This window comes from Triturus cristatus, chromosome 12 (assembly GCF_964204655.1).
Source record: "Triturus cristatus chromosome 12, aTriCri1.1, whole genome shotgun sequence".
NCBI lineage: Eukaryota > Metazoa > Chordata > Amphibia > Caudata > Salamandridae > Triturus > Triturus cristatus.
The window spans coordinates 843592700-843620126 of record NC_140595.1 but is presented as its reverse complement, the minus strand read 5'-3'; the positions used below and the strand labels follow the sequence as shown (position 1 = coordinate 843620126).

At 49.0% G+C, this 27427-nt stretch overlaps 1 protein-coding gene across 2 annotated transcripts; it reads left to right on the top strand.

Annotated features, from left to right (window-relative positions):
- Nucleotides 1-12685: 12685 nt before the first annotated feature.
- Nucleotides 12686-25512, top strand: LOC146783048 (uncharacterized). 2 transcript variants are annotated; one of them, XM_085637360.1, is made up of 2 exons: nt 12686-14660; nt 24761-25512. In XM_085637360.1, exons 1-2 carry the CDS (start codon nt 12814-12816, stop codon nt 25290-25292), a joined length of 2379 nt encoding a protein of 792 aa, XP_085493486.1. In that variant the 5' UTR covers nt 12686-12813; the 3' UTR covers nt 25293-25512. The 2 variants fall into 2 exon arrangements, 1 of the variants encoding a protein (XP_085493486.1); XR_014971955.1 differs by having other exon boundaries at nt 12697-18285.
- The last annotated feature ends 1915 nt before the right edge of the window (nt 25513-27427 follow it).

Genomic DNA, 27427 nt, shown 5'->3' with positions numbered 1-27427 from the left:
TGTTGGTCCAAGCATTTATTCTCTCCTGGCTTGATTACGTCAACGCCCTTTATTTAGGATCCCCTTGTTCGACTATTAAAAAACTGCAGACTACAAAATTGCGTAGCACGTCTGCTCATGGATGTTTCTATCGTGAATCTGCAAAGCCTTCTATTGCCACTCTTCATTAGCTCCCAATTGCGGAAAGAGTCCAGCTTAAAGCTTTGTGTATTACACATAAGACAATGTCAGCTAAGGGTCCGCCCATTATTCAGTCTGTTATCTCTCCCTATTGTCCTAAGGCAATAAGCACTTGGCATCAGTTCCCATGATAAAAAGGTCCCGGAGTGGAGGCCGTCTGTTATCCTATAATATCGCGAAGTTGTGGAACCAGCTTCCCACTCACATTCGTCTGGAAGCCAATTATTTGACCTTTCGAAAACGTATAAAAACTTTTCTGTTTCCTTGAAGACCGTCTCGGAGTTCTATGAATGGACCGCTTTAAGTGCTGGGATGCCTTTGGGTAGCCATGCGAACTAGAAATGCAAAGTCATTCATTCATTCATTCAAGGGTATCAGGATGTCCTGCCCTCCGGAACATCGATACTCAGGCCTCTGGGACGTCAACCTGGTCCTACGCTCACTGACATCCTGGCACGACAACCAATACATGTCACATAAAGAGATATCAGTTAAGCTGGCAATGTTGCTCTGTCTCATTTCCTGTAAGAGAGCTTTTGATGTGTGGGCTCTAGATCTGTTGGCTAGAATCTTCACCCCGAAGGGGTCACTTTCACTTTCAACATCTCTAGAAGAACAAAGACGAGTACCAGGTCGGTATCTTATCCAACCTTTCCAGATAATCCCAAACTGTGTTTGGTCAGGTGCCCTAAGGCATATACGAAGATATGACTATGGAGGTTCGCCCCACAGGAGAACGGCAACTCTTGATTAACATCAGAAAGCCTTACAAGGCTGTGTCCTCTCTGACCATTGCCAGGTGGGTGAGATGGGTCATGGCAGAGGTCGGTGTTGATAGCACTGATTTTGAAGCTCATTCCACAAGGGGGACTATGGCCTTCAAAGCAGCCCAGGTAGGGGTCAGACTCGAGGATATCATGAATGCGGCAGATTTGTCCTCGGAATCCACTTTCAGAAGATTCTATTTTAAACCAATCTATGACGCAGCCGCACTGGTGGTAAGTAAGCTTTAAATATGATGAATCCTCATAGAATGAAAAATTTCCTTGTTAACATGAAGGAAAGTTTCAACTCTATTAAGGACGCGGAGGTGAGGATTATCCCCCTTAGCATGTACCTCCATGCTACCCACCCTTTGATGCGAAGGGTGTTTAACTCTATACTATACTGGAATTTAGTGATTTGGACTACATGTCTAACAGGAAAGTACTTGTACCTTACTCAATTTTCAGTATATAGTTATTTTTTTCTGTGGTTCCAAATGCATTGGTTTTCTCTTATCCATAACAAACATATGTTATGTTACTTGATTGGGCTATTGGTTGCCATGGTTACTCCCTGTGGTTCATGGGAGTTGTAGTATTGTTGCAGTGTTTTTTACTTTTACCTTTGAACTTGCTGTGAATGAAGAAAGTAATGCATAATCATCGCCTCTGCTTCCTTACTAGAACTGAAACATTCCTTCATGTTAACAAAGAACATTTTCAGTTTATAGGATGACAAGTGGCATTTAATGGGCGTCATCTGAAAGCAGACAAACCACTGACACTTTAAAACAAAACTACTGAATCGCAACTTCCTGTTAAACTGTTGATTTCAAATTAATAAACAATATTAGCGCTATAGGGATATCATTACTTGTCAACCAAAAGTATATGCATTTTTAGAAAAATTTATTCTTTTAGATTATGCCATGTGTTTCTAATTTCATGGCGTTATTTTGCTTTTCACATTTGTGAAGTTCCTAGCTTTATTGGATGAGGATGTGGCCTTACAGGCAGCGCTGCCGACTTTGGAGCTGAGGAACCAGGTTCGAGCCTCAGCTCAGCATCCCGCGATTCTGGGCACATTACTTAATCTCCCCATGCCTACAAAAAAATATATAAGGTAACTGGTGCTCATGTAAAGCGCTCCAATACCTTCGGGTCGGGTTTGCGCTATAGAAAACTGGATAAAAAGGTAAAATACGAACAGCGTATTTATGCGACCTGACCACCCAATGTCTCAGCAGTCTATCAGATGTAATTGATAATGTTGCTCCACTTCAAAGTAAAAAGAAAAGACCCACTCCTTCTGCTCCGTGGTTCAATAAATACCTCTACAAAGAAAGAAAAAACTTGAGGAACCTTGAGAAACTAAGGAGACATTCTCTTTCCACCACCAATCTATCCAGTCTCTGCCCCGCAAGATCTCGTTACCACAAACACATCTTCCGTGAAAAAGCGATGCAGTTCAGAACCCTCCTCGATTCCGCCAAAAACAGACCTAAAAAGATATTCGATCTTATCAAAAGCACCAACATCTCTCCCTCTCCCAACATATATGACGACCCCACCCCAAGATAGTGGCAGATTTTGCAGTATTCTTTGATAAAAAAAATAAAATCACTTGTGGATCAGGTTACCCATCCTACTGACCCCTCCCCCCCCCCCGAGGACCGCAAATCCTTAGTCCTGTGGCCGAACTTTGACATTATCACCGAAACGGCCCTCCTTGAAAGCATTATAGAAACTAAACCCTCTTACCATTCCATTGACCCCTTCCCCAGTGACATTGCCATTGACTTTTACACCCACAAATCTCATACTGGACCAGTCTGATAAACCGCTTCCATAAGCAAGGCTCCCTTCCTGCTGCCCTTAAAACTGGACAGGTTACCCCACTTCTTGAGAAACCCTCTGCTGATGCGAAAGATCTCAACTACTTCCGCCGTATCACCAACCTCCCTTTTCTTGCTAAAATTAAAGAAAGTTGTGTGGCGAAGCAACTTTCCCAACATATTAAGGACAACTTCCTCCTTGACTAATTCCAATCTGGTTTTACCCAAAGCTGCAGTACCGAAACAGCCCTGCTTCAAGTGATCGATGATGTCCTGCGAGTACTTGACTCTGGCGAATCTTGTATCCTGATCCTTCTTGACCTATACACAGCCTTTGACACTGTTAATCACAACACTCTTTTGAACACTGTAAAGCTAAGAATGGGTTTTGATGGCACAGTGTTCAAATGGTTTGAATCATTGCTCTTGGGCAGATTTCAAATGATTAAAATAGCAAATTGTCTTTCCACTTCAATGGCTGTTGGACAAGGCGTCCCTCAAGGTTCGAACCTCGCTCCCACACTGTTCAACCTTTACTTTGAACCACTGGTAAATCTCCTAAAAAAAACTGGGATCCATTATCACCTATATGCAGATGGCACACAAACCTACCTAAAGGTATCTTCCATTCATGAAATTTCAATCCTCAACACCACTCTCAACTCCATCCACCACTGGCTGACAACTCATCAGCTAATACTGAATCCTTCCAAAACTGAATACCTTCTCCTCTCGACTTCACTATCTCCTCCTCCTATCCAATCTTGGATAAACAATCTGAACATTCTCACCAACAAGCCTACCATTGTTGACAGTGCCAAATCTCTAGGCGTCATCCTAGACAAAAGGCTCAACTTACAGTCCAACATCAATTCCATCACCAAGAATGCACGCTACCAACTGCGCCTTCTTTGGGGGCTTTGGTGCTTCTTTCTTGTACAAGACCTAAAAACCTTGGTCCAATCATTGGTCCTTTCAAGGTTGGACTACTACAACTCTCTCCTTGCTGGCCTCCCCAAATCCCACCTTTCCCCTCTGAAATCCATCATCCACTCAGCAAGCCCGCTTTGTATATGGGGCTAAAAGAAATGACCACATCACACCCATACTGTTGTCTCTTCGATGGCTTCCTATCGAAGCAAGGTCAATTTGCAAGACTGCCTGTTTCACCCACAAAGCCTCGCACACCTCCACCCCACGATACCTGGCTAATAATCACAAAATCTCGGGCGGCTCTAGACCTACATGCAATGTGGAAAACTTACTGCTCGAACCTCCTACCTTCATCAGAGAAAGATTTATGGCTCAATCCTTCTCTGGTAATGCGACCAGAATCTAAAACTCCCTTCCTCCGTCCCTCCGAACCACCACTTCTTTCCGGACTTTCAAAACAGATCTTAAAACTCTCCTCCTCCAAAGGCACTTCCTGGAATAATTCAACCCATTTCTTGACCCTTACGACCACCTAGCATGTGTACTTTACTCCCGTTTTAACCTAACGCTGACACATTTTTATTTTATTTTTTTACAACATAAATATGCAACTTGTTAGCGTTGTAACTGTATATATGTAACTTATTAGCGTGTTCAGTCTATCGTGTGTACCTTTGCCACTGCATATACAGGGGTGTAACAAACACCCCCGCAGCCCCCGTGGTGCGGGGGGGGGCCCAGACTTCAGTACGTGAAGGGGGCCCCCTCAGCTCATCTGGAGCGAGCTGTATGTCTCTGGCACTAAAGCAGCCTCTAAAGCAGCCTCTAAAGCAGCCTGCTCGGAGCTCTTTCCACTGTCCCGGGACTGAAGAGAAATAATGAAACAACTTGCATTGTTTCTCTTCAGTCAGAGTCCGGAACAAGGGTGGGGGCCCCAGAGAGAGCATTCCCCACAGGAAAACAACCTCTGAGAAGGGACGTTAATCTCAGAGCATTGAGACAGGAACTGGTGGCTCTCCTGGCTGCCTCTCCGGGGCTAGTTGTGTCTAAAGTAAACACTTCCCTGTTCCCTCGCTGCTTGGTACACTACAGCTGACCGGGCTGCTGCTCTTGCTAAAGGAGCATGGAGCATGGAAGCCACAGCCAGGCACGAGAAACCCACCCCCCTACAAACGGCCAACTTCTGCTCCAAGCTGTTCTTTTGGTGAGTGACAGAAACACGCTCTGCCCTTAACCTCTCGGTCAGCAGTGGTGAACTGACACATGCTGCTGCCACGAGGTGTTTAACTCATGTCAGAACTGCCGAGCTTTTGAGCTCTTGTGAGGCCGGGGTATCCTGACTAAGGCCCCACCAGATGGTTTCATGTGCAGTACAGTTGACGGGCTCATGGGATGGGAGGTGGTATCCAGTCCTTAAAATGAATGATTTAAGTCAACACTGATGTTTTCCGTTCTGTGCCTGTGGATGATGTGTGTTATCAGTGGGTCGGTCTTCGACGTTCCAGCCTTGGGTCTAAGTAGAGGTGGACAGTGGCACGCCAACAAATTAACAGGGGAGTGTCGAGCCAAGGGTCTGGGTTGGCTTAGAGCTCTTGCACGAGCCGAGCCCTGGAAATGTTACCGTCATTCAAAATATAGTACATTCTCTTCAAAATTAAAATAGTGCATTTCTTTGACATGAGACAGGTTTGACATTAATAAGTTACATTATAGGTTTATATTGAGAGGTAATGAAGAAAGGGGGGTGATACAAAATATTTGCCTGAGAATACAGTGTGGTTAAGTGGGGACGCTGAGATTCATCCCGGGCTTTCTGGTTTCACTTTGTACAAGTCAACCACTAAAGGGGTATCGGTTTTCTTTTTACCACAACTGTTAATGCTTTGTTTTAAACTTTGTGAGCTACGGTAGAGCGAAGGTGGCAGACAGAACCATGTGAAAACTTGGCTTGTTTGGGCTCGAGGTTCCACGAGAACCTGGAGCTGACCCAGAGCCCGGCCCCAGCTATAAGTTGCCCACCCACCTCTAGGCCTAAGTGCTTCAGTGTGCGATGCTCCAACACGGTGAGGAGTACCAAGTGCCTAAATAACAACTGTGAAAAGAGCTCCTCGGCTGCCAGCCTCTCAAGTCTTTAACCAGTTGATTTGGAAAGAGCTCTGTTATTAATTACTCTGCTGTAGTGTTAAAGCGCACAGTAGCGGTCAGCGCGGCATCTTGCATAGCGAAATTAATAATTGTATTGCATACATTCTTTTTTACCTCTCACTTATACCTGCTCAGCTTTGTGTAGATAACAGTGGTGTTGAGGTATCATATCGCCTCAGGTGTAATTCGGATGGCTAATGAATGACCGACCACATGCATGTATGTCCCGTTTTCGGACAATCTGTTGCTGTCTACACCATATTCCCCCAGTTTAACATTTTGAAACTTGGCTGCCATGTGAATGTCTACCCTTACTTGACATAAAAGGCGCAACTCATTTCCTGAGAGCGTTCATTCAAATCAGGAAGTAAACCAGGATTATTTGTTATGCAATCTGTTATGAGACCCAAACTTTTCCATCTCTTTCTCACAAAATCTTGGTCAATCAATCAAATCATTTGTAAAGCGCACTACATACCCGTGAGGGTTTCAAGGTGCTGCGGGGGGGGAGAGGAGCTGCAACTACTGGTCGAAGAGCCAGGTCTTGAGTTGTCTCCTGAAGGTTAGCAGGTCTTCGGTTTGTCGTAGGTTGAGGGGGAGGGTGTTCCAGGTCTTGGCGGCGCGGTGGGAGAAGGACCTGCCTCCGGATGTGGCTCTACAGATGCGCGGGACCGTGGCCAGGGCGTGTTTCCTGTTGGTACGTAGAAGGAGAGTCGGCTGTTGAGGTAGGCTGGGCCGGTTTTGTGGAGTGCCTTGTATGCGTGGATCAGGAGCTTGAAGGAGATCCTTCTGTCGACGGGGAGCCAGTGTAGGTTCCTCAGGTGGGGGGTGATGTGGTCGCGGCGCGGGACGTCGAGGATCAGGCGTGCAGAGGTGTTCTGGATTCTTTGCAATCTGTTGATGAGCTTGGACGAGGCTCCGGCGTAGAGGGCGTTTCCGTAGTCGAGTCTGCTGCAGGCTGGGGCGTGGGTGACTGTTTTCCTCGTGTTTGTCGGGATCCATCTGTAGATTTTGCGGAGCATGCGGAGGGTGTTGAAGCAGGTGAAGGAGACTGCATTGACTTGTTTGGTCATGGTGAGTTTTGAGTCGAGGATAACTCCCAGGTTGCGTGCGTGGTTGGTAGGGGCCGGGGAGTGTCCCCAGTGATGCGGGCCACCAGGAGTCGTCTCATGCTGAGGGGTTGGGCCCGAGGATGAAGATCTCCGTCTTGTCTGAGTTCAGCTTAAGACGGCTTTCCTTCATCCAGTCGGCGACGGCCTTCATTCCCTGGTGGAGGTTGGATTTGGCGGTGAGAGGGTCCTTGGTGAGGGAGAGGATCAGCTGGGTGTCGTCGGCGTAGATTATGTTGAGGTCGTGCTGTCGGGCGATGCGTGCTAGTGGTGCCATGTAGATGTTGAACAGCGTCGGGCTGAGGGAGGAACATTGTGGGACGCCGCAGATGATCTCGGAGGCTTCGGATCGGAACGGGGGAGGCGGACTTTCTGAGTTCTGCCGGTGAGGAAGAAGGTGGTCCAGTCCAAGGCCTTGTCACGGATCCCTGCGTCGTGGAGGCGCGTGCATAGTGTGCCGTGGCAGACGGTGTCGAAGGCGGCGGAGACCATCCAGGAGGATGAAGGCCGCCATCTCGCCGTTGCCTAGTACGATCCTGATGTTGTCTGTGCCGTCGATGAGGGCGGTCTCGGTGCTGTGGTTGCTGCGGAAACCTGATTGGGAGATGTCCAGGATGTTGTTGTCTTCGAGGTGACGGGAGAGCTGGATGTTAACTATCTTCTCGATGACCTTTGCTGGGAACGGAAGCAGGGAGATGGGCCGGAGGTTCTTGAGGTCGCTCGGATCCGCCTTGGGTTTCTTCAGTACGGCGTTGATCTCTGCGTGCTTCCAGTTCTCAGGGAAGGTAGCGGTCTCGAAGGAGAGGTTGATAATGTTGCGCAGGTGGGGTGCGATGGACCTGCCGGCTTTGTTGAAGATGTGGTGTGGGAGAGGGTCGGACGGGGATCTGGAGTGGATTGTGCCCATTGTCTTAATTGTGTCCTCGATGCTCACGTTGGCCGAGGTTGTCTGGGAGTCGTGGTTGGTGGGGTGCGGTGGGTCTGGCGTGACGAGGCCTGTAGGGGTTGTCCGGGGGTTGAAGCTGTCATGGATGTCAGTGATCTTGCGGTGATAGAAGGTGGCGAGGGAGTCGCATAGGGCTTGCGATGGCGGGATGTCGTTGGCCCTGGAGCTGGGGTTGGAGAGTTCCTTCACAATGTTGAAGAGCTCCTTGCTGTTGTGTGCGTTGTTGTCAAGGCGGTCTGAGAAGGAGGTCCTTTTGGCGTTCCTGATGAGGTGGTGGTGGTGGTTGCGGATGGCGTCTTTGTGGGCAGCGCGGCTGTCCGGCGTCTTGTTGCTGTGCCATATGTTCTCCAATTTCCAGCAGGTGCGCTTTGAAGTGAGGAGTTCCGGGGTGACCCAGCTGGCTCTTTTGCTGGTGTCTCTGTTGGCGGGCATTTTCAGCGAGGCTAAGGTGTTGGCGCAGTCATTCATCCAGCGTCCGAGGGTGAGTGCACCATCGTCGAAGTTGGTGGGGTTGGTCGGTGGGTTGAGTGCGAGGCTTGTCTGTAGTTGTTCTTCGGTGACTTTGCCCCAGCAGCGGCGGGGGATCTGTAGGGGGCGGTGGTGTGTGAGGAGTCATTGTAATTGCACATTGTACAAAGCTCACGCATTACATTGTTTTCTCTGTTTTATCTTGACTTGCATAATAAGGTACTTGTAGTGGTCGCCAGAAGTAGGAGCAGTGTGACAACCCCATTTGTTTTAACTTTCCACTATCAATGATTTGAAAACACAGCGCTGAGAACTGAAGCATTTCAGTTTGGAGAGAGTGAGTTAACTTCCTTATCTCTGGAAAAAGAAACATGCCACTGAGAAAGTTCTCTCAGAGATGGAACATACATAATATCAAAAGTTGTCTATTATCTGGGCGATGATCTTTGTCGCCAGCTCTGTAAAAAGAAAGTCAAGCCTCCATTGTGTTCCAACTGAAAGTTGTAAAACATCTGTTCCCCATGCACAAATTCCGTCAGATATGGAAGGTTTGTTGGATGTGTGCATCCTGAAGCAATATGTATGATGGTACTTTATTTTTGTATTTACATTTAAATTGCACTTACCACCCCTGAACGAGGCATAGAAACGCTTTGTGACGAGTATGGATAGTCTAGAGAAGATTAAGTATTTTTAGGTTGCAGGGATATGATTTCAAAGAACGAGAGTGTGAGCTGTGAAATGAGGTGTGACAATTGGCATAAATAGAGTAGTAGAAAATCTGTCAGGCAGACATGAACCTTTAGGGAAGATGAGGGTGGACAGTAAGGAGAGGTAACAATAACTTTAACTCAAGGTCAGGTGTTGATGCAGGCTTTTAGGAATATAGTGGGAGGAGTCTTTTCCAGATAGTTTGCGACCTGAGGATATAAAACAGTAGAAGGAACCATCCCTATTTGCATGTTTTTGTAGAGTATTGCCTTGTATTGTGTTATGGGATGCTGCGCCTCCGACGAGGCAGCACAATGCTGACAGGGCCAGGAGAATGTTGGCACCTCCAGGAACAGGATCTGCTGGGACGCATTGGAAGGTAAAATAGCATTTGCAATGCAATTGGTCTCACATTTGTGAGAGTTTGAGCTATTGACGTTGTAAAGGACAATGTATTTTACATATGCATTTTCTGTTTGGAGTGGAGTGAATGTGTGTGGTGTCAAGTGGACATATGTGGTTTGGATTCGAATTGTTAGTTGTTGTGTGGATTGGATCTGTGTAGTGAAATAATGTGGCATGGTGTACAGTGTAATTATGTGGTTTTTAGTGTACTGGAATTATGTGGAGTGGGATTGTGTGTCATGGAGTGGGATTGTATCTCATGGAGTGGGATTGTGTGTCTTGGAGTGGGATTATCTGGAATGGTATTTTCTGTTGTGGAGTGGTATGTGGGGGAGTTGACTTATGTGGTGTGCTGTTAAATATTGTAGCATGATGTGGAATTCTGTGGTGTAGATTGGTTGTATGTGGTGTGTTGTGTAATTGTGTTGTTGGTTTGAATTATGTAGTTTGATGTTGAATTATGTGGTGTGGAATGGAAATGTGTAGAGTTGAATTGTGACGTGGAAGTGTGCGGTGTTGAGTGAAAATTATGTTGAGTGGTATTATGAGGCATGGTGTGAAGTGTAGTTATGTGGAGTGTTGCTACGTGGCATAGACTGAATTTATGTGGAGTGTATTTATACAAAATGGAGTAGAGCTTAATTATGTGCAGGTTAGTTATGTGGTGCTGAGTGGTATTATGTGGGGTGTAATTATGTTGTGTGATGAATTGTGTGGGGCTGAATTGTGGAATTGTGTGATGTGTGGAATTATGTGGAATTATGTTGCATGGTGAGGTGTATAATTTTGCTGAGTGGCATTATGCAGCATGTTGCAGAGTTGTATTTTGTGGAGGGTAATTATGTTTTTTGGAGTCGAGTGTAAATATGTTGTGTGGAGTGTAATTATGTGGTTTGGAGTGGTATTAAGTTGTGTGGAATGTTATTATGTGATGTGGAATTATGTGGTATGGAGTGATTGGAAATATGTGTTCTTTAATTTTTAGGATTGTAATTATGTGGTATGGAATGTTGTAGAGTTAAGTTATTTATAGTTGAATTGTATGGCATGGAATTATAGTTTAATTGTGTGGCATGGAATTATGAGATGTTCAAATGTGCTGTGTGTGGTAGAATTAGGTGGCATAGATTTGGACAAGCTGTGCATGCTAAGGCATTTATATCATGGGGTATGCAGTTGACAATTGTCTATTTTTCTTTGGAAAAATAATATTATTTACCTTTGGGTACATTTCTGAACACTTTGTTAAGCTAAAGTGTATTGTTGCATTGTGTGCGCATGCAGGGAAGAATGAGTGTCTGGCAGACATGCAAAATATCATCCTAGGTCTCAGTATTAACTTCCACACTTCTAAGCAGTAATTCCAATCCTAGACTGAGTTACCTGTTTGCTTTACAACAACAGTTACTAAAACAAGTAAGTGCTTTGCTAGCCTGTATAAGTAGCAAAGGTTTTAAAGGGACTTGTTTTTGTGCAAGGTATTGCTTTTCCCAGTTCACAGAAGGGATAAAAACATCTCCATATAATAATACGGTTGACAGGAAGGTGCGATAGCAGAATATTGATATGTGTGGATCCGGTGAGGACTGTGGGCAGCAAGTGCTTGATACGCTATTTGCATAAGAAAATACTATATATTTTTTTTAGTGTTATCCTCCATTAGTTATTAGTAAGGAAGGGGGAAGAGAAGCACTCACCGACCGCATTTGGTTAGTCTTACGGAGACAAAGAATGCTGTGGTCTGTGGTAGATCCCGCCCAGAAGTCATAGGTATATGTATCAGGAGCTGCCATTGAAAGGAAGTGGAAATGCCAGTATTGATAGCTACTGTGCGGTTTCAGACTTTGCTGGGCTGACAGTGGGTGGAGAAGTGCTACTTTGTCACTGGAGATTTAATTACATGAATCGCGCATTCTCTCTGGTGTTTGTCCATGGGGTACTTGCTGACTGGTGCTACACATGGGATCAGGTTTGCCTTTGACAGGAGGTATGGTTTAGTGGGGTACATAGTGTAAATTAATGTTGCCGTGAGGAAACAAAAATCAGACCCTTTGTACATTTAATATTATTGCATGCACCATGCACAGGATGAAAAGTAGCAGGAACGGCTTTGGTGCCGTAGAGGCTGGCAGAAAGAACTGTTTTGGGGTGGTCAGTTGAAGAGATGGTTTAACATGTTTTAAACTTCCACAGTAGCATTGGGGAGGGCAGCAGCTGAAAGGCTCTGTCTGTACTGGTAGGCAGTGGTTAGATGGGGACCTGTCATCAGTCTTTCTGTCGGTGGTGGACAGGGGAGCAGTGGACGGCGGTCACGGGATCACAGTGATATACGAGGGGTGGTTTTAAAGGTGGGCTAAAAAGCAAAACTGCGGGTTTCGTAGGGGTGAGAGTAGAGTGTAATGGATGCGTTAGTAGCAGGCACGAAGGCAGTGGTCTGTGTTTGGAGGTGGTTAACTGAGCGGGCTTCGCTTGAAGGTGGGTCATCAAGTTGGAGGATGTGTTTGGTGGGCCGGCTGGAGGCAGTGTTATATAACTTTGCTGGAGGGCGCAGCAGCAGTATTTACTGATGTATGTAAATCGCCCGATGAAAGGGTGGATGTGACCAATGTAAGAACCAGAATCCTTTTTTATGGCTGGGGTGAGCTCCTCCAGTATGGCGGGTCGCTGGCCTGAGACTTTTGACTGGCGCGGATTATGGGGGGCCCCCTCCATGTACTTTGCAGGGGGGCCACCTCAAGTTTCGTTACGCCACTGTGCATATATGTAACTTGTTAGCCGTTTTGTCTATCTTGTGTACCTTTTGCAACTTACCTGGTTCTTTTGTAACGCAATCTGACACATTTGGGTAAAGTTCTCGCTATGTAAAACTGCATTTAATAAAACTAAATAACTACAATAAATGCGAGGGACATAGTACAGACATGGCAGGTATGATGCTGTGCGCACGCGCACATTGACATCAGATGAGGGTCGCGAGGGAGGTGGGGGCAGCGCATACCCACAATGATATTTTTGCGGGCCGTCTCCTTTGTAACCGGCCTCGCGCTCGGCATTCGCGCCTGCGCGAAGAGACATTTTCTGTCTTTTGTCTTCTCAAAAGTCCTCGCGCTTGGGGCTGAGTGTGCACGCGCACAGTGACGATTTCCGCCGGAACCGTTGTAGGGCCGCGCGCTCGGGGCTTAGAGCATGCGCGTCCGGGTCGAGCGACGGCCATTTTGTGGAAGGCAGCAGCGTGAGCGGGTGACTTCGGAGGAGCTGCAGAACAGCATCGCCCCCTTCACGCACGTTTGGCCCACCTCACCCCGCCCGAGCCAGCCATGGGAGACCGCGCACCGCCCATGGGCTTCTTCGACGGAGGACGCCCCCCGCGCGGCTTCGACGACCGCTTTCCACGGGGCCGCGACATGGGCTTCGGAGACCGGCCTCACGGGCCCAAGCCGCTCATGTCCCTTCGAGGTGGAGGAGCCGACCGCGGAATGAACGGGGCCCCCGGGCCCCGTGGTAGACCAGGAGGCCCCTATGACGGACCCAGGGAGCCCTTCCCAGGTCACGGCCGCCCTTTCGGGCCGCCGCGCAGCCCCAGCCCGCCCCGTGGCCGCTTCGACCCCCGAGGCCCCAGGGAGCCTGGCCGCCCCGGCCCGCCGGGTATCCGGGATATGGTAGAATACATCAAGGACCGCATTGCACACGAGGTGGAGGTGCGCAGGCCAGACCTGCTGCAAGACGAGGTCAGGCCCCGGGGAGACTTCCCCAGGGAGGAGGCCCGGCGCGGAGATTTCCCTAGGGAGATGGACGGAAGGCCCCGGGGCGAGTTTCCGCGAGAGATAGAGGGGAGGCCACGTGGGGAGTTTCCGAGAGAGATGGACGGTAGGCCCAGGGGGGACTTTCCGAGGGAGATGGAGGGGAGGCCGAGGGGTGACTTTCCCCGAGAGATGGACGGTAGGCCCCGTGGGGAGTTTCCGAGGGAGATGGAGGGGAGGCCGAGGGGTGACTTCCCCCGAGAGATGGAGGGGAGGCCGAGGGGTGACTTCCCCCGAGAGATTGAAGGGCGGCCCCCTCCGAGGGGTGACTTCCCCCGGGAGATTGAAGGGAGGCGCGGCGAGTTCCCGCGGGAGATGGAGGGGAGGCCGAGGGGTGACGTACCGAGGGAGATTGAGGCCAGGCGCGGGGACTTTCCCAGGGAGATGGAGGGCCGGCCCCGCGTGGATCCGAGGGAGATGGAGGCCAGGCGCCCGGAGTTCGGGAGGGAGCTGGAAAGGCCACCCAGGGGCGAGTTTATGCGGGGTGATCTCCCCAGGGAGCTGGACGCTCGGCGGGACCTCCCCAGGGACTTGGACCCCAGAGCCAGGGAGATCGAAGGCCGGAGGGCAGACTTCCCAAGGGACGCCGAGCCCCGGCGTGACTACCCGCGGGAGGTGGAGGGCATGAGGGGAGAGCTGGAGGGGCGCGGGGCCGACTGGCCTAGGGAGCCGGAGGGCAGGCGCGCAGACTGGCTCGGGGACCTGGAGGGCAGGCGCGCAGACTGGGTGAAGGAGGCCGAGGCCCGGCGGCCCGAGTGGCCCAGCGAGTTCGATGCCCGGCGCTCAGACATGTCCAAGGAGTGGGATAAGGAGCTGATAGGCAGGAGGGCCGACTGGCAGAAGGAGCTGGAAGGCAGGCGCGGAGAGTGGGCCCCGGCGCCGCCGCCACCCCGGAGGAGCAGGAGCCGCTCCCCCCTCAGGCACCCGCACCCCTCTCCCATGGGCATGGCCCGCCCCTCGCCCATGGGCATGCCCCCCGGCCAGCGGCTGCCCCCCGCGCCCAAGGGGCCCGAGGGCCGCCCCCGGGCTCCGGAGAAGCCAATGGAGACCCACGGGCTGAAGGTGCAGAACTTCCCCGCGGACGTGCCCGACGAGGTGCTGCAGCAGACCCTTTTCCAGAAGTTCCGCAAGTACGGCTACGTGAGCACGGTGGAGGTGCACGGGCAGGGCGAGGAGCGCTACGCCCTGGTCTTCTTCTACCGCCAGCAGGACCAGGTGGACGCGCTGATCAAGGGCCGCCGGGACGACCTCCTGGGCCGGCTGGTCAAGATCACGCCGTGGATCGGACGAGAGGCCAAGGGCGGCGTCCGCCCCATCACCGACTGGGACGAGAAAACCGACGAGTTCCACCCGCGGGCCAGCAGGTGCTTGACCACTCTCTTCCTTTCTCGCTTCTCCTTTCTTGCAGCCCTGGCTGCCTCCGGGGTGAGGGCGGGGGTTGAGGGCATGCAGTGAACTGATGGAGGATACCTCCGGTACATAGGTGCCTTGAAATCCAGATCAGGGTAGACTCCACTCTTCCATTCCCCTTGCCAAGTCACTGCGTCCTAGTAAGCTAGTGGCCTCCTTGAACTGATGATGCAGTGCCCTATCCTGGTGTCTCGGCGAGTACCCTTAGAAGCCCGTAGTCCTTGCTCACCCTTGGGTAGGTCCGCACACATTCTGGAGCTGGTGCCAACTGTTCAGGGTTTGTTACGTGACTGGGCTCTTAATGCCCATTCAGTCTTGATAAGGACTTGTGGCTGGGTACCAGTAGGCGCCACAAGCTGCCCTAGAGAGTTGCCATGTAGTTCACGCACAGCTTTTGTTTTAGGTGTACTTTCCGCTGTTTTTAAAAAGCACCTAGCCAACCGATAAAGTCTGTTATATCCAGGCCAACAACACGAGTACTTTTTAGTTTTGTTTAAAGTGTATTGCAAGGTGTCTGAGTACAACGTGGGTGAGTGTTTAGCCGCAAGTTCACGAATCTGCCCTTCTGAGGTCACTACGTTATTGCCTGCATGGGTACGTTACCAGATAGCGAGGGGTCCCTTGAACATGGGTGAAACGGTGGGGGCCCTCTAATGTGAACTGACGTGCGAAGAGCCGCACCCTGCTGGTCGACTTTAGGGGTGTTGTCAGTGAACTACCCTTAACTCCCCATGTGCATCCAACAGTGCGCTGTCCTGATAAGAATGTATCCCCTCTACTTGGGATGCTGCTCCCGATGCGACAAGTGTGGTGAAGTACCTCAGGCACGCTCTCGCCTCTGCCCATCTAGGGCGGCTCTGATACTGAGATCAAGTGGCATTGATGCAAAGTAAGGGGTGTCTATTTACAGTGATATCGGAAAGAGTTGCAGATCTGCTGTAGTGCTCACTCGCCAGTTCTGCTCTACACAACCTACATGCATGGTCAGACCTGTCCAGTGTTGCATCCCCCAGCAGTGGACGTCTCCCCTGCTCTTCTTATGCAGCTGTAGCAGTTTATCCCCCAAAACTCATCGGTTGCCCCATTTTGGGGCCGTTTTTCCAGTGCTTGGCCTTACATAGCCCTCTGTCCCAGCTAGCACACTTCAGTGACAAGCAGAGGCGTGTACTGCAACTCTACCCCCAGACCACCGGTTTCTATTACCTACCATTAGGGCTTAAAAAAGCTAGAGAAGGTGAGTAACATTCCTTGGTCTACCAGTGATCGGTGAGTAAGAATGCCACAAACATAACGGTGCCCATCTCGCTCGCCACATACGTAGGCTCGAACGTACCCAGTCTGGGTTCAGCTTAATGAAACCATGGTGCCCTTGTTTCTCGCCTGTTTTTGTTTTGCTCTGTTCCTGGGGTATTAAGACATAAAGAATCCTAGAATTGCAGCCTTGCACAATGTGGGCGTAGCATGGTCATTGGTGGTGGGCGGGGAGTACTTCGCCGTGGAGGGGTTGAGTTTCGAGTTGTCCTCTGCTGGAAGCAAGCGCTTGTTTGAGAGGATTCACATCAGTTTTGTTAGTGTCTACATTTCATGTGCCAGTGATGTGTAGACAGCCCTCCCAGGTCGGATCACGTTTCCTTGTTATGTGTCTAAATTTCATCCTGCTCCCCCTAAAGGTTTCTACTTGGAAGCGTTAAACCCCAGGCTGCCCTCAAGTCGCCTGCTACCCTTGCTGAGTGTAGTACTGAAGTAAACGTGTGCTGTAAGTCGTTATCTGTAGTGGACTCAACCGCCCTGTGCGAGCAGCCAGCATCTTCAGCCCGTGCTCTCCTGCGGCTGGCACAGCAGTGAATGCTCCCTTTCAGGTACCTCAAATCCGGGTACAGATGAGCTAGAGCTGCTTACTCGAGCTGGTAGTTAGTCCTTGGAGCGCCTGCCCGAATGTAGCTCCCTTGTAGCACAAGTATTTGCCGTGAGTTGGAAGAAATAAAAGTATATTTGGGCCACAGCAGCTATAGTTGTACTAAGAGGTCAGAAGTTATCTCTGGGAAATGGCTCTCTGGGTGCGAAGCTTTAGGAAAACGCTCAACCCCTTCTGCCCAGAACCCGGATTACACAGTAGAGCGCTTTTTAATATCCAGTCTTCTGCACAGTATGTCCTAGCTCGCCTGTATAACATGGGGAGAGGCTGTGGTCCGTCGGCAGCGCAGCCGCCTCTGATGCAGGAAAACAGGGTTCGAGCCTCGAGTTCGCGTCCACATCCTGTGATTCGGGGCAAATCACTTAATCTCCCCGTGCCTGAATGTGTAATGTTGATACGGTGCTATGTAAAGCGCTCCAATACCTTCGGGTCGAGTTCGCGCTATATAAATATGCAACAAAAACACGGACACTTGTAGGACTTGGGATCTAGCGTGGTAAATAGATGTTCACAAAACGGCAACCTCGGCCAGTGAGTCCATGGTGGCCGTCCTCCGCCAGGGGCCTTCAAATGCATATCGGATGTATACTAGCATGTTGACTCTCTGTAGGTTTCCCAACTCCTGCCAAATGCCCAGCTGCTGTGGCCTCTACGAAGGCTTCATGGCATCATTTGACCCTAGAGCACTAAAGCTAAATAGCTTACCCGTAGGTGTCCTGGTGCTGAATAACCAATGTTTGTTACCCAACTCTATGGTTCTCATTTTATCGACCTCCAATGGATGAAAGGCTGAGAGGACCCCGTTATTTGAACCTGTGACCATGAGGTCGAACACAGGCCCCTGCAGTGGCTGCTTTAGTCCACTGAGACCCCAGACCCGGCTCGACGGGCGGAGGTCCCTAAAGCAGGGGCGCTTCCAATATAGTGAAGTGTCCGCCAAAAAGGGGGCACCCCCCACCCTGAAAGCACCCCATGAGGCTCGTAGGGGCTCAGATTGCAATTTGGCATTCTCGAAGTAGTGTAAAGAGGAATAGATGCATTCGGGCGGGCTCGTGCCAGAATATTGTAATGTGCATTGTTAAATCCACTGTCCCAGCACATCCGGTGGCGGGATTTCAGTTTTCTAGTGACACTGTTTCGTCACATGCGAATTTCTTGAAAAATCCCCCCGCCGCTCTTCCTTCTTGCAAAGCGCATGTCCCGCAGTAGCCCTTTTCGCTAATCTCCTTGTGGGCGAAGAGCTGCCCTGGGAGATCCACCCATGTAGATAGGCTGGCATTGGTGTCTATGGAAGTGCTCGCAGCGGTGCTGAAGGCACCTCGTGGCATAACAAAGGTTTCACTGCGGCCAGGTAAGGGTCGCACGTGGGGCTCCGTTGCCTCTTGTTAATCGTATTAAAGCCCGCGCATTAGCCCAGGTCCAATGCTTCTAAAGGGATCTTCTTGCAGTGCTTCCTGTTTGAACTCTAATAGCTGGTAAACGGGCAGGTATCTGGAGCACCATCTCTCTGTATTGAGTGCACGCTGCTTGGGGTGGGGGGTGGCGTCCCCCACACAGGACTGACTCCTTCACAGCATGGCTGCTGGCCGCCCTCGTCAGCCAGCCAGGAGTGGTGACCATTGGCTGCAGCAGCTGCTGTTGGACCGGGCAGGAGTGGGGACGAGGTAAGAGGACGTCTGCTGTATGTCCATACTGGTGCAGGCGGCTTTCATCTTGGTCCTTGGTTGCTGGCCCTCCGCTGTCCCCTGCAGGACATCCATAGTGTATATCTCTACACGATGCTCGCACTCCATACATGCATCCCTCTTTTGTTACTCACCGATGCTTGTGATCGGGCCTCTCCACTTCCCCATAAAGCATCTCCTTGCCTCTCACTTACACTGACAGTCTTGATTCCCATATAGCGAATTGGTCTTTCCTACTCCAGTCCCTGCCCGAAAAGTTCTTGCGGGTGAATAACCCAAGTTTGTCCCCTTTCAGAGGCCACGTCCATCCCTCCACTGAGGCTCCCGTATCCCAAAGTTTGAACCCCTCACCCCTACCATTCACCATCAAACACAAGTGTGATTGTGGGTTAGTCCTTCTCTAGGGTACCAATAGTTGACTGGGCAGTGTGCTATATTTTTGGAGGCGGGGCGTGGGGTGGTTTGCATATAATCTATTCCAGCGCATCGTGGCATGTGACTCCATGTTCCAGTGTGACTCTTGAGGATGGCTGTCCTTTGATTTCATACATTTCCCCCTTTTGTCTGGGAATGTGTTGCAGATTTTGTTCCAAGTTGTAGGTTGTGGAGATTCGGGGGCAATGCCAGTTGCACCCGTTCTGGGTGGCAATGCCAGTTGCACCCGTTCTGGGTGGCAATGCCTAGCTGGGGGAGGATGTTAGTTGCGTTTAGCCTGGGATCTGCTTTGGTTGCAGACCTTCAGTGGGAGCCACTGGTCTTGTGGGCTGGATCCCTGGGATGTGCACCCCTCACTTGTGCGTGGTTTGCGAGCTCCATCGGGGCCCCTTTCTAAAGCACTGAATGCAGGGGACCAGCGCCTTGTAAATGCCTAGTTTGCTTCAGGGTGGGCATGCGTGTGAGTTTGGTGTGCATGCTAATGCTGAACACTGTTGCGATTCATTCTGGTTTCTTGGGCCCTACTAAACTCTGCTCTCTTAATTAGACGGAGCGCATGATTAGACAGTCGAGTGAACTTGCGCTTTTGTTTTCCCTGCATGTTGTGGTGGCATCACTCCTGTCATTCGCCCTCCATGCGTGTATCGTGCTCATCTCGGCACATCTGTTTACTTAGTCTGCTTACAAATCCACATAGTGCTTGCTAGCAGCCAGGAGGGTATCGTAGCGCTAAGCAGGTTAGTCCAACCGCGTCTCGTTCACGCAGGGGAACTATGAAGTGCCCACGGGAGCGGTGACTCGCTGTTCATGTGTGCAGTGACCAACCGCCTGCAAGGGGAGTCTAGGGGTCCTTGGGACCCTCCCTCTCCTTCCACATCTATAGTATGGTGCAGAGGGAGACCCGCTTGTGACAGCGCTGGGCACTCTGTACCCCCAGGCACTTTCCGTCCTACGGCCCCAGTTAGACATGCTTATCTGATTTTCCCTAGCAAGGCATCACTGAGGTCTTTGGGCCTCCGTCAGCAGTGTATGGTTTTTGCTTAAAATTAATCTGCAAACTCTAACTTTTAACTATTAGTTCGGACCTCTGTCTTTCTGGAAAGGCAGCACTTCCGTCATAACATTGAGGCACTGTCACACCCACGTTAGGTTCTTCGACCCAAAGATATTGCACATAGTAACATATTCCAATTTGTGGGCATAAGATGAACACATTGGTAACCCTAGCCTATCATTGTTTTTAATTGGATCGCAAAGCTGAAGCTTGCCTTCCTGGCACACTTCATCTTTGTTTGGCTGAAACATAAGTTGGAGCCATACCTTCCAGTACACTGGGCACAATGACTGCTCCAGACGTGTTCCAAACATTCTTTAATGCCCATCCTGACTAGCCGTTGGCGTCCAAGAATGTTCATTGGATTCTTTTAGATCCAAGCTCTAGGTTGCTGGATAATGCACATGTATATCTAGATTGGGGGTTAAGGTATACTCCTTTTCTGTGAGGGTTGCAGGATAATGCACATGTAAATCTAGATTAGGGGTCAAGGTATACTCCTTTCAGTGAAGGTTGCAGGATGATGCACATGTAAATCTAGATTGGGGGTCAAGGTATACTCCTTTCAGTGAAGGTTGCAGGATAATGCACATGTAAATCTAGATTAGGGGTCAAGGTATACTCCTTTCAGTGAAGGTTGCAGGATAATGCACATGTAAATCTAGATTGGGGGTCTAGGTATACTCCTTTCAGTGAGGGTTGCAGGATAATGCACATGTAAATCTAGATTAGGGGTCAAGGTATACTCCTTTCAGTGAAGGTTGCAGGATAATGCACATGTATATCTAGATTGGGGGTCACGGTATACTCCTTTCAGTGAGGGTTGCAGGATAATGCACATGTAAATCTAGATTGGGGGTCAAGGTATACTCCTTTCAGTGAGGGTTGCAGGATAATGCACATGTAAATCTAGATTGGGGGTCAAGGTATACTCCTTTCAGTGAGGGTTGCAGGATAATGCACATGTAAATCTAGATTGGGGGTCAAGGTATACTCCTTTCAGTGAGGGTTGCAGGATAATGCACATGTAAATCTAGATTAGGGGTCAAGGTATACTCCTTTCAGTGAAGGTTGCAGGATGATGCACATGTATATCTAGATTGGGGGTCAAGGTATACTCCTTTCAGTGAGGGTTGCAGGATAATGCACATGTAAATCTAGATTGGGGGTCAAGGTATACTCCTTGCAGTGAAGGTTGCAGGATAATGCACATGTATATCTAGATTGGGGGTCATGGTATACTCCTTTCAGTGAGGGTTGCAGGATAATGCACATGTAAATCTAGATTGGGGGTCAAGGTATACTCCTTGCAGTGAAGGTTGCAGGATAATGCACATGTAAATCTAGATTGGGGGTCATGGTATACTCCTTTCAGTGAATGGAGTAAATGTCATTCGTTTAACCAAACCCTGATAAAGCGCGTCTGACCTGTGTTTGAACAAGCCCAGGTCAACGTTGCCAAGACCTGCCTCGACCCCTTTACGTTCTCTGGTGGGTGGTCTTGAGTTGAGCATTGGCGACTGCGCATGACAACAGCGACACATGAGTGACTGCGGTGCACTTGTCCTCATGCAATCTGCCTCCTTGTTGATGGGGACTTAATACAAAGTAAAGAGACACCAGTCCTTCGTGTACGGGTGACACGAGCCAGTGAGACTGAACTGGGGATGCCAGGCCTACTGCCACACCTGGCCTTAGTTCCTGATCTGCCAGGGTTTCGAGGGCACTGTCCTTCAGTTGTTTACACTGAGACCCTATGCCACGTTTCTAGCCCTGCTTTAGAAGTGCAGGTGATGCACCCGTGGTTTCATTTGAATACAATGACTGCCAGAGTACTGCTAGGACAGTTGACTGCTCTTCAGAATCGGGGGTCCTGCCTGCTAGGTTTCCTTCTTGGACCACATTTAATGGATAAATTGAGCCTGCATGAGTAAGTGCGCAGCTTCCTGTTTTGTGAGGGCAAAGCTTTGGAGCATTGCCATGCCACTTTAGAAGCTCCCTGCTTGCTAGCTGCGCCAGGCCCGGTTTCGAGTTTGTGCACAGATGCACAGCCGCTTTGAGTGGGCGGATAGATGGTTGTAGGTGGGGCCCTTGTAAATGGTGACGTTGGAGAGCTGTTTGCTTCCCTCGAGATCCCCTTAGATGGGTTTCATAGCTGTACTTTGTAAACCTTCCTTTATTTGTAGGGGTTCTTTCAGATCTGAAAAAAAAACTATGTAGGTCCATCCCCTCCCTCGGGCTGCCCCGACCCACTTCAAAAGTGAGTGAAGGGGTTGCAAAAAGGATGGGGTGTGGGGTAGGTGGTGTAAGCTGAGTATAGAGCCTGGCTGCAGAGCGTTGAGGAGGGCTGTCCCCTGTGGTTAAGAGGACCTTATGTCATTCTCCCTGCCTCTTGGGGTCGCACATTTCATATTTTAATTTCATTCCAGGGCTGTCTGGTGTTGAGGCCTCCAGTTTTCCCAGGTCGAACTGTAGGAGATGACGCAATGGGGTCTTCCAATGGCACACTTGGACAGAATCTACAGCAAGTCCGAATTTTGTGCCTCTTGCTGTCTTCTTGGCTGGGTGGAATGCCCCAAAGGCATGTTTTCAGGGTAGTGTAGTTCTTCCCACCGATGGTACCGTGTGTGTGTGTCTGAACCTGCCACACCACATCTGCCTCAAATGACCGTGGAGACTGAAGTGTGGAGTACAGGGTGGATGTTATTAGTCCACTGTGTCTGCGGTGGGCGTGTTCAGCTGTTTGCCCGCGAAGTTTAGGTTTCTCGGGTGGGTGGGGGCTGCCACATCGTGTGGTTGTAGCTGGTGCCTGCGAGGGAACGCACCACACGCTCCTCATCAGCCCAGAAACCTTTGGTGGGTGGGGTGGAGGTCTGAGCTGGTCTGCGCCATCCTAAAGGGAGATAGGGTCTCGAAGCTTCGCTACTGAGGTGCGGCCATTGCTTTGTCAACTGGCAGAAGTGCAAACCAGCAGGGTGTGGAATTTAATAAACGATCTGCTTGTCCATGGGGCAGGGTGCTTCAGAAATTTACTTGCCCTGTAAAAAAGAGATCCACTTGCCCCAATGTGCCCCGTAGTGCAGCGTCGAATTCTGGCAACCCCTCGCCCCCCCCTCTAAAAGCTGATATTCGGTCAGGGCTCGTACTATAGTAGGGGTTACATTCTAGCAATTTCCATATTTTGCCACCTTTCCGCAGATCTACATGTTTAGGCTGGAGGTCGATTTTAGCAATAGTTCAGGGTTGTAATGCCCTTTTGAGTGAAACCCCACTAAATTGCATGTTTTATGGAGTTTGCCAAATCTCCTCTGACAATGGCAGAAGGAAAAAGGGTCCCCTGTACAAGAATATTTGCCAAAGGCAGGGATAAAGTACATAAGCTATAGAGAACTCTGGCAGGTGATTGCTGTAACCAAATCATACAGTAGACTGATTATTCTGATATTGAAGTAATTGTGACTGTTGTGACCTAACCAATATAAATAAAATTCAGCGCGCGGTTCAGCTAGTTTCCGTCCTCGGGATGCCCCGAAACGAACAATCCGTGTAAAATCTGTAGGTTTGTCAACATTCCCCTGTTTGGATGTGAATGTTTCCCAATTGCTGTATTAATTTCCAAAGATTTTGAAGTCTTGTATGTTCTTTCATACAAAAGTTCTACTGGCGGTGTGCTGGAGAGATATCGGGGTTACAGGGAATGGTCCCAAGAAGTGTAGGGTAGGGAGATACTTGCGAGGGTTTGCAATCCGCATTAATGTACGCGGTTTGACTCCAGCTCCTGGCCTAACTTAGTTTGATGGATTAAAGTGAAAGCGTGGCATGGGGCTCTTGACAGAAAAAAGCATTTGTGTGTTTGAACTTAACCCAGATGTTTGTATTTTTTGTACTATGTACATTTTGTGTTATGTTTCACTTGATGTCAGCAATGCCCTTTCTTTACAGACTGCTTGTCTGAAGAAAGAGGCGCATGGGGGTGGTTTGACACAATTATTTGTACTGCAATAGGTCTCGCATTTGTGAGTATAAAACTCGCAAACGTGAGACCTATTTCATTGCAAATGGTGGTTCTTTTTTCTGTCCTGTACAAATGCGCCGGGCCCTGCGAAGTAATCATCATAGCTGGGTATAAGGGGGCCTTAAGGTTGCTTGTTTCTATGCAGTGTCGGACTATCGTGTTTTCAAATGCATGCTTTACATTTTACTCATGGCATGGTTAAGGTCTAATCAGTGGCATTCTGAGCAGGTCCCTCGTTCTTTTCAAATGTCCTTAGCTGTTTGTGCTGCAAGGTAGTTTCTGGCAACAAAAAAAGTAGGGATTCTTCTATACAAATGGTATCCCTAGCCAAACCAGATTTGGGCTGTTCTGTGATACGATGGGGGCCTCTTCCTGGACTGTAGTTCATAGTTGCTCTTTAAACCCATGTATGCATTTAATCTCCATCTTTCCGGCTTTTCACCAGAAGCCTGTGCGCTCCCTCTGGACCTAGGCTTGCTGCGAGCGAGGTATTGTGACTTGCATCTTCTGGTTTTGGGTACTGGACACAACTGTGGTCTCTTCATCCAAACCTGCCTGGCATGAGCAGTAAGGAGCCCACCCCCATTTTGAATATATGGAGACTCGTCCTGAGCCTGGTGCAGTGGGCATGACACCGGTTTCATGTGATCTAGGGCTTGTCGATCTAAAACTCTCCTCATGGTATGGCACTTGGGTTTATCAATGGCACTACTTGCTGACCTCTTGGTAGAAGAGCAGACCATGTTAAATGTAGATGGTCTCTGCAGCTCAGTGGCACTGAGGGGCTGTAAGGCAGCTGTGCTTCAGCTCCTGGGACAGAAGGACTCCTTTAAATTAATGGGATATGAAGATAACCAGGCAATGGTGGCACGTGTTTTTATACCTATACTCTATGATCTAGTTTTTCTCTAGAAACTGTTTTGAAAACTAATAGTTTCTTCTCTTTCCAGGACACTCTTGATTGGCAATCTGGACCGTGCCATTACTGCAGAGAAGCTGGGAGCCATCTGTGAGCGCTTTGGTGATGTGCTTGATGTGGAGATGTGCAGGGCACAAGAAATGGAGCCCACCCGCTCTGCCTTTGTAGAGTTCTGCGATATGTACTGTGTCTGCCGAGCAGGGAAGTCCTTGGATGGAGAGCTGATTGGGAAGCACCGCGTCAAAACCGAGTTTGGCAAAAGTATCATCACCAACTGCGTGTGGCTGGATGGTCTCCCTCTGGAAGTCACCCAGGAGTACCTCATGCAGCGCTTCAGTCGCTATGGGCAAGTTGCGAAGGCTGTGTATGATCGCCTGCGAGGCAGGGCTCTGGTCCTTTTCACCCGCAAGGAAGATGCAGTTAATGCCGTGCAAGAGACCAAAGGAGCACAGATTTCTGGATGGAGGCTGAAGGTGGACTTTGCCAGTGACAGAGCCCGTCTGGCTTTCTGTCGTGATATGGAAGAATCTGGCCAAGATACAGGGGACTTCCTCTTCGTTTAATTCAGTTTAATTTGTCACAAAGATGGAGCTGGGAATATTTCAGTAAAATGTTGGTAGAAAAATGTAATGTTTGTGATGCTCTATCCACAGAGTACTTTTCCCGTGGCTCCTGAAATATTAATGTTTTGTATTGTGTAGGGAGGGCATTTCTTTTATATAAATGACGCACTCCAGTGTCTCTGGAGGTCGTATTACAAATACAGAAGTTGTGAACTTTTAATGACTAATGCCTTTCATTTTTGGGTGGCGTGTTCATTGAGTGACAAGGTTACATTTATGTGGTTAATGAACTATTTTCAGAATGCAGCTATGCTCACTGTAGATTCCAGTTCGCTGAGTCAATGTGGCGAGTCTAGTACTCTTGGGCACACCTCTACAGCTCTTTCAGGGCTTGCTGTATTGTATCGCTTGGAAAGCTTAAGCGCATAGTAGGTTATCTGGGACTTAAGTACTGCCCTTTTATCACCCAGGGTAAAATGCTCGCCACAAACCAAAACTTCTGGCGTTGAAGGTGTATCTTTGAGAACATTAGGATGTCCGTTTTCTATTGTGTTTAAATTACATTATGGAATATTGATGCCGTCCAAACGCCCACGCCACAGTATTTGAGGATATTGGTGAATTGTCAATTGAGGGAAACCAAGACTTGACTTTTTTTTTTTATTAAAGCTAAATTGTCTTGGGGAAAATCATGTAATCTGGCACTGCACCCCATTTGTCATTTTGGAGCAATTCTGTGAGCAAATGCTGCTTTAAATCTCTACTATATCAAAAGGTGGTAGTTGCCTTTTAGCTAAGTTTGCCACTGCAGGGCACAACATGCTAGTAACTTTTGAGCTTAACCCAATCTTTTATAAATCTGCAAATTATGCATAACATCCGCTTAATTCAGTGTCACTTTCTAATTGCTTTACGAAGAAGTTCGTTTACACATCCTTTTGTATCCAATTACAATGTTTTGAATGTGCAGTCTTTATGCTGTGAATCAATCTTAGTTCTGTAGTTTGAGTTGCTGGGCCTAGCCCCCCAGTTAGCCACCAACAGTACTAACATTTAAGGATATTCCTAGGCCCAATGGCTGGTGCCACCCCCACAAGCCCAGATCGAAAACAAATTTCGGCCACTTGTGACAGGAAAGGCTGTAAGGATTCTCCAGCCTCTACTGCTTCCAAATGTCTGACCCTATCCTTCTTTTACATTACCATTTCTATGGGGAAGGGGGCGAGTCTCCACTTGATGACCTGTTCAGACTAGTAATGGGGGGTCCCCTCAGCTAATCTCCAATGTTCCTTGTGGCATTCATTCAACGGTGTGCTGTTGGGATACCTGCCTCAATTTTGGAAGTCTTCGCTGAATAGAGATGGTGTCTCTGCAATAAGCGGCACAGGATCATATTCCCATTATTTCTGTGTCCCCTTCCCCCGTAAAGGACTGGAGTGCTGTAATCAATAAGGATCTGCTTCTGAACTTAATTCGGTGAGTTCCCAGTGCTGTACCTGAGCTGTCCTAATACCCCGATGTTAAAATATTTAGTCTTCCTGTTGGTCCAGCATGTCTAATTCCATAACCTCCTCTCTACCTTTTTCTTGAGGTTCACTATGGCCTATTCACGGCTTTGCTTTTCACTGCGCTTTCATTAAGAGTCGGTGTACAATGACTCTATTACTTGAGTTTTGCACACTGTCCAAAAAGTCCTACCTTTCTACGAGTCGTATGGACAAAACCCGATTTAATGCGAGAATATGAAGATTCTGAGATTTAACTATTACTGGTTCTGGCAGCCATGCCTGCCTGACCTGGGGCCTTATGTTGGTGCTGGGTGACCATTCATTGGTGTCTAACAGCAGTGACTCGTATCAAAGGAGTGTTCAAGCTCAAGTGCTGATCATACATTACATTCTCTCTTGCTATTTCAGTCACATTTTTAATAACTTTGAACCATTTGAGGTAGAAACAAAAGTTGTTAAAATCTACAAATGTGGCAAATTATGTTTGTGGTCAATCTACAATTATGCTCAAATCTGTGGCAGCGCAATTGCTTAAATCCAGTGGCCAGCCCTGCTTATAGATCAATTTTCAGATGGATGATCCCTACTAAAGTTTGTTACGACCAAAGGGTAACTGCAGCGGTACCA